We start from the raw sequence: 10,870 nt of genomic DNA, 5'->3' as shown, positions 1-10,870 counted from the left end.
TCCTTCCCGTCATTAATAAAGATAAGATAAACAAACATATGAATGCTTAAAATGAAAAAGGAAACAATTTTTATGAGAACTAAAGTAGCAGTTTCACATTAAAAAAAAAGGAAAGAAAAAAAGTAGCAGTTTCACATAAAAAAGAAGAAGAAAGTTTCATTTATAAAATCATAAATTAAAATTGTTTTTGGACAAAGAATCATTAATTAAAGTCTTTGAATTACTATCTTACTATAATTAAATCTCAATAGTTTAATTAATGTATTGCTAAAAACAAGAAAAACATTTTTATTGAACGAGCGTGCGTGAGTATCGGGAGACTGAAGTTTGGATAAAGCAAAAACATTTTAATTTTTATTTAATTTTCTTTCTGAAAGAAGAAAAACTATCAACTCTCCCTCGCTTTCCTTCTTCTCCGTGTGCGTATAAATAACCACACCTCACACTTTCACCAAACCAACGAAGTATTAACAACTCTTCTTCTCTTTCACTCTCTTTTTTTCTCTCGTCACTGTTTCATGCAAAACCGTTTCTAGGGTTTTCATTTTCCATCACTCTTCAAATTCAACAACACGAGCCTCACCGTTCCGATAACTCGTAACTCGTAACTCGTCGCGATGTCATTGGCTAAGAAACTCATCAACGATCCGAATGGTGCAGTTTCTCAATTTTTTCTATGTTCAATTTCTCAGCGTGGTGAAAACATGAAATCATGAAATTCGTTTCCGAATTGATACTTCTTTTGACGGTTATAGTTGAAAATTGATGCGATTTAAATATTTTGTTGACTTTAATTTTTGATATGTTCGGATTTGAATTGTTTTAGCATTTCTATCTCACGGAATAGTATTGAGCTTCGAATGAGGTAAATCGTTGTTTGTATTTGTACTGTTTGATGCGATTTGCCTGTAATCTGGTTTTCTTTGATAGTTGCGGTTGAATTTTGTAATGCTCTGTGCGTTTTTGCAGTCGTTAGGTTCAGAATCGTGCTATGAACATGTTGTTGATTTATTTTATTATGTTTGAACTTGAATTGAATTGAATTGAATTGAATTGTTCTAGCATTTGGATTGCGATGAATCGTGTTGACGGTTATAGTTGAAAATTGCAATTGTTCGTTCGGATTCTTGTCATGTAACGTTTTGATTCTCTTCATTTTGTCGACTTCAATATTTTGGTTTATTTTAATTTTTTTGAATCTGAATTGAATTAGCAATAGTCTCTAGCTGAATCACACTGAAGAAAACATTTTGTATTCATATTATTCGATGCAATTCCTGTGTAACCTAGGTCTACTTTAACTGGCATCAAAATTTTGTGTGCTTTGAATAGTGGGATCATAGTTGTTTAGTTTGTGCTTTGTAATCGCTTCGGTTCAGTTCATGTTCTTGTCATCTCTGTTTTTTTGCTATTTATTTGAACATGAAAAGCTCTGACTATCCTCTTTGACTAAACCATGCTGAGCTTTGATTTACAAAAATAACTGATTGCATTCTTAATATTCTGATTCAAAACACTGTATTGAAGATTGATTCTCTATTTCCTTGCTACCACAGATGTAAAGACTCTGTTAATTTTTTATTAACTGCTTTTGTAATGTAATAATACTAATTAGATCAAATGCAAAAACTGAAAAAAATAAAGGAATGGTTATCTTATTCGAAGTTGAATAATTTTTCTTTTCTTTAATCTGATTGCAGATGTTGAGACTGAATTCATTGATGGTCTTATGGAGACATATCCTACACTGCAGTTTTTAGATGGCTATCCTAGTGTATGAGTACATATATATGACAAATGTGATTATGAATGTACTAGAGTTCCTGAAGACTTACTTTTAAATTTTTTATTCTCCTTGAATGTAGGTGAAGGTTGTGTTTCGTGCTGATGTTTATCCTGGTCCACCATATGATAAAGTTGCAGTCATATCTGGTGAGTGATCATTGATATTGTCATATTGCTTTTCTGTTCTTTATTAGGAGTTGTATTGTTTGGATCCCCATCTAATATCGAGGGAGTGGAATATGATAGTTAACCATGTAATTGTAAAACATATCTTAGGGTGATTTCACATCTTTAATTGCTCTATACCCACTTGGGTTTCAATAAGAGAGTGGTAATTCTGCATTTCATGCTGCAGGAGGTGGAAGTGGCCATGAGCCTGCTCACGCTGGATTTGTGGGGGAAGGAATGCTGACTGCAGCCATATGTGGCGATGTCTTTGCTAGTCCAACTGTTGATGCTATTCTTGCTGTATGCTTCTTATTATTGGAAGAGATATGCATTGTACTTCTAGTTATTATTGAACAAACCAAACTCTTTAATGATTCCAATGCACCTGTTATTATTCAAATTTAGGGGATACGAACTGTAACTGGTCCATTGGGATGTCTTCTTATTATAAAGGTATAATTCATTTTCCTTGTGTAATACATTATCACTTTGCGTTGCGAAGTACAATTCACATTAGCACTTTGCTAGAATTTTTTGTTAGCTGAGGAGTGCTAGCATGACAATATCTAATACACATTTTACATCACGCTCAATCCTATTGGTTGAAATTCAAACGAGTCCCTTAAAATTATGTCGATCCCAAATAAGTTTGGTATGACCCACGTGAATTTCAACCAATAGAATAGAGTGTGCGTCAAAGAATGCGTTGCTTACATTTTTATTCTTAGGTGTCCTATCACTTGAAATTGTTGTCTGCCCTATGAGAAGACAATAAGTAGTAAAAAATACAAGTTTTTCTAAAATATTAAAATAGTATTTGACAGGATGTATCCCATATAACAAAATCGGTATTGCATCAGCTTTGAGCTGTGATTAGTCATAAAGTAGTGAAAAATAAAAGTTTTTCTAAAATATTAAAATAGTATTTGACAGGATGTATCCCATATAACAAAATCGGTATTGCATCAGCTTTGAGCTGTGATTAGACATTGAGTATGGTTTTTGTACAAGTTAGACCAGTTTATGAAGAGCTATGAGGATTTTGCTTATTTTTTCTGGATTCATAGTGTTCGATTTTGGGTATTGATAGAACTATACTGGTGATCGTTTGAACTTTGGTTTGGCTGCTGAGCAAGCAAAATCTGAAGGTTATAAAGTAGAGGTATGTTTAGTTGGAAAATGTTCTCTTTCTAATTAAAATGATTAGTTTATAAGTGTCATAAGATTTTTTCACTGTGCAGAGTGTGATTGTTGAGGATGATTGTGCTATACCACCACCACTAGAGATGGCCGGAAGAAGAGGATTGGCAGGGACTGTTCTGGTTCATAAGGTTCATCCACAAAGCCATTTCTGCTCTTTTGCATTTTATTTGGCCCTTCTGTATTTAAATACAGTTTAAACTACTCCTTTTCATGTTACAATATCGGAGACTTTCTTGAAATTAGAATTTTAAATATCTCTGACAACATATTTTACAATAGTGCCAAGTTGTTATACATGTTTAATATACTTTTGTTTTGAACAAGGCAGGTTGCAGGAGCTGCTGCAGATGCTGGTCTTTCTCTTGCTGATGTTGCTGCGGAAGCAAGATATGCGTCTGAAAATGTGGGAACAATGGGCGTTGCTTTAAAAGCATGCACACTCCCTGGTAGGATTTTTACAGATCGTTTTGGGCCAACAAAAATGGAAGTGGGTCTTGGAATTGTAAGTTTCCTGTATTTTGACACCTCAACATTAAAAATATAAACCATAAAGCTCTAAAGCTTTTCCAGCAATGCAAAAAATGAGGCCTGACCCGCCCCTTTTAAAAACGTTCCCTCAGAAAGCCGTCAACTTATTTTTTTGACTTATAAATAAGCAATTTCAGATATGCAATAAGTTTTGTAATCTGAAATATGTTCTTTCTGTTATTTTTCTTGTGGTTTTCAGTTAACAAGCCACGGCTGTCGAAATCCATCCTATTCATTTCCTTTAGTACTTCCCTTTCTTAACACATTATTCTTTAAATATATTTTGTGGGAGTTATTTGATATTTATAGATTGAATTATACTATAAGTACTTGTAGTTTCATTGAATTTTTATATAGATCCTTTAAGATTTAAAAGTTTTTAAAGGAGTCCTCATATATATATATATATATATATATATATATATATATATATATATGTATATATATATATATGTATGTATATATATATATATGTATGTATATATATATATATATATATATATATATATATATATATGTATGTATATATATATATATATATATATGTATGTATATATATATATATATATATATATATATATATATATATATATATATATATATAACCACTAAATCATTGGTTATTATGAAAGTATTATATAAGTTTATTATATTTTATAAACTCAGCAATGCTATTTTTCAGTTGATCACTATATTTTATTATAAACTCTGAAACGGTCCAGATAATTCGAAAAAAGTTAATGATTTATTAACGACTTATTTAAAAAATTAAAACTGTAAGGATTCCATTAAAAGCATTTAAATTTTAGGGACTTATATGCAAATTTAACAGACTATATGGATCTATAGAGTAATTTAACCATGTTTATATTTTAAATGATTGAGGTTTGTCTTCACTTCCTTTTTTCTCATCCAAATTTCATTTTATGGTGATAACCAATGTTACCTCTTTACAGCACGGGGAACCTGGTGCACATGTGACTGATATACAGCCTGTAGAGGCAGTGGTTTCTCAGCTTCTGAATCAAATATTGTCCAAGGTATGCCACAATATGTATGGAAAATTTTCCATGTTCTTAAAACACGGTGCATCAGCAACCTCATCAAATAATTAAAGAAATTACTGATGTTTAGCCATGCATAGTTTTTGTTGACTGTTTTAAATAATAAAAGAGATTACTGATGTTTAGCCATGAATAGTTTTTGTTGACTGCATTAGGATATTTTTTAAATATTTAAAGAGTCTGGAGTTTTAGTGTACTCTAAGATTCTTTTTTGCACTTTTTTCCTCTTCTCTCTATTTGCCATTGAAAATTTTCTATTCTACATTTTTACTACTAAGGACTTCTCCTATGTGTCTATTATATTCTTATTGTTTGGCATTCCATACACAGGCATCTTGGAAAAAGCTGGTCTGTTTTTCTTTTACTAAAAAAACAGTTTTTTTTTTTTTGTAAATAATCGGGCTGAAAATTTTGGTGTTTTAACTATATTTTATTGTCATATTTGTGTTAAAATAAGGATAAAAACTAATAAATAGTTATAATACAATCCATTTGGTCCACTCTCAACCGATGGAATGTAAACTTTGTTATGTTCCATCGTAAATTATCTCATCAGTGAAATCTTTGTTCTATTCTACTTTGCCCTATTCTGTTCTATTCATTTTAAAGTACTGAAACTTATCCTTAAGGAGAATTGAGTGATTGAATGGATTTTTATTGTCAAATAATTACCCATTAACCTCAGTTCCTAATTTTTAGTGTAAGATTTATTTTTATGTTGATGGTAGCAACAAAAGCGAATGAAGTTTTGCTAGATCATATCAGTACATGATTTATAAAAATAAGAGAGGGACAGGAAAACACACAGATGACAACTTATACTATGAATTCAATTTACATGAAATATGACCAATTAAAATTGTAAAATGTTCAAATGATAAAGCCCTCCACAACTTAATATTTGACATGGAAAACCCATGATATAACCCATTCTCTTAGCTGCATAAAGATTCTATATCTTACAAAAGGATGTCGGGTATATGCATAGTTTGACCCAAAAATTGCATTTATTTGTCAAACATTATCTCACTTTAATTGAAGCTCTGTGACTGTGTCTGTATTTCGAATGCAGTGCAATTATCATTCTAATGAGTTGCAATATTTTTCTTTTACAAATATTTGCAGGAAACAAACTATCTTCCAATATCTCGGGGTGAAAGAGTGGTACTCATGGTCAATGGGTAGGTTTCTAAGTTTAATCTTTGCTCAAGAACTTAAGTTATTTTTAAAGCTTTTTACATATAAAATATGTGTATTATTATTGGGAGACAAACATCATTTCATTAAAATTTTCAAGTCTCCGAGTGCAGTGGGTTGGATAGATATTCTCATTACCGAACATTGGTTAAAGATAACTTCAATCCTGTCTGCAACAAGAAGTTGCATTAGAAAAATTGTGCGGTTTGATTACAACAACCAAGCCTTATCCCATTAAGTGGGGCCGGCTACATGGATCAACTTCCGCCATAATGTTCTATCTAGGAGCATGCTTTTATCTAAATTGAAAAATTGTGCGGTTTGATTATTTTATATTATTGAAAGTTTATTGACTCTTTAGATAGCTGTTGGGTTCTTGAAGGTTTTTCTTTTTATCTCCCTTCTTTAAACTTCTCTAATATGCTGTAAATTCATTTTTCATTTAAAAAAAAAAACGAGCATACATGTTAATTTTAAAAAAGTGGTTTTCCAAACTCAATAATCATTATTTTCAAATATTAGATTGGAAAATGCTTTCTTTCATTTTATTGTTGTGTGGGATTGCTTTTGAGCATATAAAAGTTTCATTTAAAGAGATCATTTATTTATCTAAAAGATTCTTCAAATGCAGGTTAGGTGGCACCCCCTTAATGGAACTAATGATTGCAGCAGGAAAAGCAGTTCCTCAATTGATGGTGGAGCACGGATTGGCTGTTGATAGAGTTTATACAGGGTCATTCATGACTTCTCTTGATATGGAAGGTTTGTTGCTATAGATAATGTCAAGGCAGTCAACTTTTTTGCGAGTTTCATTTAGCAGTTCTGTTCTGATTATCATGTCATTTTCCTTCAGGTTTATCAATTTCTATCATGAGAGCTGACCGGTCTATTCTTCAACGATTGGATGCTGAGACGAAAGCTCCTTATTGGCCTGTTGGAGTTAGTGGTCAGTAATTTATTGTAATTGGTGTCATCAATCAAATTTATTACATTGAGATTTTACTATGTTTTAGTAATCTGTATTGCTCTTAATAACATGTCTTTGTACCTCTTTAAAATATACATTCAACTGCGATGTTAATGATAGCTAAATAATTACTCAACGTTGAGCTTTAGAAGTTGTTCTTTCTTTCAAGGTAATCGTCTGCCTGCAAAGATTCCTGTTCCAATTCCACGACCTCGGTCAGCCAAGATTGTTGAGGTATATCCGTGGAAATTGTGTTATTTCTTGCTATGACATTCAAAAGTTGTAATATAAGAATACGGTCAAGGAAAGATAATGTTTTATAACAACAATCCTATGAAGAAGTTCATGTGGATTTCTTAATCAGATTATGTGGGCATCAGTGGTTTTTCTGTTTTAATTGCTCATATCTGCTGACTAGCACTTGATATTTTTTATGTTTGGGACTAAGCTTTGTTGGCTCTCTGTGTTAGCTGCAATTTGACATCTTTGTTGGTTTAATAATTTATTTCACTAGAAGTTTACACATACCTTGAAATAACCCTATGTGAATACTGTCGGAATTAATTTTACATTTACACAATAGCACATTTCTGGCGCAGACATGAGAAAAATTAAGATGATAATCATATTTCATTTGTGTTTAATATATTCATTATCTCCAACAAATCTTTTTCTAGTTACCTTGAGACTTCACGTGGTTAACAGAAAATAGTGTTTGCAGCAAATTTTATGTTCAACTTTTCATGATATTTAATGCAATAGTTCAACTTCAACCATTTATTGTCCTTTCCCTCCTACCAATTTATGTATCTCTCTAGAAGGCCACATCTAGAGGGATTTTCTTTTTGGTCAGAAGTCCCCCTACCCGTCTCTTATATACTAATATAATTTGTGAAATCTGGTTCCATATTTGCTTCATGTAAGCCACAGAGTCAGCCTCTGAAACTAACTGAGCAAGGACAACTTCTTGAGCTAGTCATTGTAGCCGCTGCAACTGCACTGATACATCTCAAAGACACTCTAAATGAATGGGACTCTAAAGTTGGTGATGGTGACTGTGGGTCAACTGTGAGTCCTATCCTCGGAATTGTTTGCTTATTTATTATATAGTTTAATGTAACTGTTGATGTATCATTTACGTTTCTTGTAACTGGTTTATCTTCTATATAGATGTACAAAGGTGCAAAGGCAGTTCTTGAGGACATGAAAAAGTAAGTCTGTTCTATATGCTGCTTAGCCTTTAGATATATTCTTCGGTTACTTGCTTCAATATAATCATGAATGATTTGGTGCTAATATGTCAAGTTGGTCCATGACCAATTATTAGCTCTTGTATTAGATTATGGGATATATTAGTCTAATTGTAAAAGTACTTTCTTATTTTTGCTTTATAAATAACACTTGGTACCCTTGAGAAACTGCAAAGGTGGTTGCTGCAATAGCCTTGTTAATTTGAGCTGTTGTTTTTACAGTTACCCTCTGAATGATGCTGCAGAAACTGTCGGTGAAATTGGATCAACAATTGGAAAATCAATGGGAGGAACAAGTGGGATCATGTATCATTCCTTCACCTTTTTTGAAGTTAAATTATTTATGCTGTCTGATTATTGTCAATTTCTTATTAGTTTGTTTTCTTCCAGATATTCAATTTTATGTAAGGCGGCATGTGCACAGCTGAAAACAAGCTCCCATTCTGTTATCACATCAAAACAATGTAAAATATTATCCAAATCCAGCAGCATCCAATCAGAGTTTAATCTTTATTTTTCCTTTGTTTTATCTCGATTTGGTTGAACTGTCCATCCCTTATGAGTCTTTTGATTCAGGGGCTAAAGCACTTGCGTCGGCCATTGATGCTGTTAGTAAATATGGGGGAGCTAAAGTTGGTTACAGAACATTGCTAGATGCCCTTATCCCAGCATTGTCATCACTTGAAGAGGTGCTGACTATATAGCTGTTCATTTGCTTTGTTAGTCCCATGACATAATTTAGTGTTACTTACTATGCCTTGGTTTTACAGAGGCTATCTTCTGGTGATGATCCTGCCACTGCTTTTCTTACCTCATCTCAGGCTGCACTTGATGGAGCCGAGTCAACCAAGAAAATGCGAGCAAAGGTGACATTTATTATTGTTTCTTTGTTAAGAGATGGAAGTTTTTTAGCGTAGATTCCCCCTTATAAATCAGAGTTTGAATTTAATACACTATTTAAATTTTCACACTATCAGTGAATAACATTCAACATGATCCTCTGATAATGTAATTCTCACTTGCATTTATAGTGACCAAAAGTATGATCCTAAAATTAGTATGTAGAATTTGACCATATTCAAACTTTTCTCTGATTCTCATAGAAGAAAGATTTATAAAGGAATATTTATGTGCCCCTAGCTAAATTTCTCGCCCTTATAATCGTTTTTAAATATCGGGATTGTTTCTTGTGCGTTCTCTTATGGTTCAAGATTATATAAGTTTTGGATCCTACATCAGGTCACATCTTTTATGCTCTTTTGTTTTCCAGAAAAATGGGGAGTAAGGGATATTGAATTGGGTTGGGTTTTCAATGAACGATGCTGGGACCTCTTTGGTAAATTTTATATCGAATTTCTTGTTTTCTCAATGGCCAGGGTTTAGACCCAAGACCATGCTGTCAATCAAGTTTGTCGGTCTTTTTCTTTCTTTCTGGATCTGTGAAACTTTTCCTGTGCAGTTGCTTTTACTTTTTACCATTTGCAACTCATAAAGGCTATCAATTGTGCTTAAGTGAGCCTGGTTTAATGGTTAATTATGAAGTCTTTCATCCTAATGGCCTATATTTTACACGTTGTCATGTTTATGTGTGTTTGTGTATGATAGCTTCTGGATCTTCTCAGAAGATCATTGTCATTAATAACCATTTACCAATAGTTCTAAAATAACGCCAAATAACAAATAATGATATTTCATAAGAGATTATTAGTTGATCTGATAAGGAAGCTTATGCAGGCTGGGCGTACACTTTACGTGCCTCGAGAGATTCAGTCATCAGTTCCTGATCCGGGTGCTTATGCCACAGCGTCATGGTACAGAGCTGCAGCCTTAGCCGTCAATGATAAATACAAGAATAAATAGTCTTCAAGGAAAAATACAAGAGGAAATAAACCTACATAGCTGTTAGTGCAATCTCCTGTTTGTGCAGATTAAGCCAAGTTTTGTTCTCAATTTTGTACCATTGAGCTCTCCGCATATGTCTCTTCTGCATAATGCTGGGAGAGTGATTGCTAATCACTCTTGTATTCACCAAATTTTAAAGCCGATTGGATGTAAATTTGATGATTCAATTACTACAGTTGACAATATGGTTCTTCTCAATGTGATCTCATGATTGTATTTCTCATGGTTGGTTTTATGATTTTCATCAGGTCTTACTTTATTCTTGTATTTGACCCTTTTTTTTTGGGCATCCAAGTGTATAAGATGGAATGGTTAGAATGTAGAATGAAATGATGAAATGAAATAAAGTTTAAGAATGAGAATATGGTTGTTAATGTATGTTAGAGTTGTCAATAAGGGTCCACTTCAGAGGATTGCTGCACAAATTTTAACTGTAAGTAGTTTCAGTTAGTGGCTTTGATGGGGTATGAATTCTGATTCATGAAAGAAAGTAAATTCAAATCCTTAACCGCTTGTGTCAATCTTCATTAACAATTTTTAAATTTATCATTTTTAATAACATACATTTTCGTTTTATGACGTAGACTAGTAATCAATGTAGTGATATTTCTGTACTAGATACTCCTAGGTTACCAACAATTAATGATTACTCTATTTGTGTCGAAATAAATTTTGCCTAAATGTTTTTTACACAAATTGAGAAATACAATAAAATTGTTAAAAATATTATTAAATTAATTTTATTAACTTATTAAAAATGGTGTATATAATAATTAAAAATATAATTAAAAGAATAATAATCATTA

At 32.3% G+C, this 10,870-nt stretch overlaps 1 protein-coding gene across 4 annotated transcripts; it reads left to right on the top strand.

The window, feature by feature from the left end:
* Nucleotides 1-353: 353 nt before the first annotated feature.
* LOC127133619 (putative 3,4-dihydroxy-2-butanone kinase) lies at nucleotides 354-10,287 on the top strand. Of its 4 annotated transcripts, none has more exons than XM_051061747.1 (21): nucleotides 354-654; nucleotides 1,701-1,774; nucleotides 1,866-1,932; nucleotides 2,141-2,253; nucleotides 2,359-2,406; nucleotides 3,044-3,115; nucleotides 3,195-3,284; nucleotides 3,485-3,658; nucleotides 3,884-3,928; nucleotides 4,641-4,724; nucleotides 5,874-5,929; nucleotides 6,577-6,707; nucleotides 6,799-6,891; nucleotides 7,082-7,146; nucleotides 7,843-7,980; nucleotides 8,083-8,123; nucleotides 8,385-8,468; nucleotides 8,553-8,626; nucleotides 8,739-8,851; nucleotides 8,933-9,028; nucleotides 9,897-10,287. In XM_051061747.1, the coding sequence occupies exons 1-21, from the start codon at nucleotides 618-620 to the stop codon at nucleotides 10,020-10,022; spliced, it is 1,821 nt and encodes a 606-aa protein (XP_050917704.1). In that variant the 5' UTR covers nucleotides 354-617; the 3' UTR covers nucleotides 10,023-10,287. The 4 variants fall into 4 exon arrangements, with proteins under 4 accessions (XP_050917704.1, XP_050917703.1, XP_050917705.1 ...); XM_051061746.1 differs by having other exon boundaries at nucleotides 7,837-7,980; XM_051061749.1 differs by lacking the exon at nucleotides 354-654 and adding an exon at nucleotides 674-865 and having other exon boundaries at nucleotides 7,837-7,980.
* Nucleotides 10,288-10,870: the final 583 nt, after the last annotated feature.

This window comes from Lathyrus oleraceus, chromosome 1 (genome assembly GCF_024323335.1).
Source record: "Lathyrus oleraceus cultivar Zhongwan6 chromosome 1, CAAS_Psat_ZW6_1.0, whole genome shotgun sequence".
Classification (NCBI taxonomy): domain Eukaryota; kingdom Viridiplantae; phylum Streptophyta; class Magnoliopsida; order Fabales; family Fabaceae; genus Lathyrus; species Lathyrus oleraceus.
The sequence above is the reverse complement of the archived record's forward strand: the minus strand, read 5'-3'. Positions and strand labels throughout refer to the sequence as shown.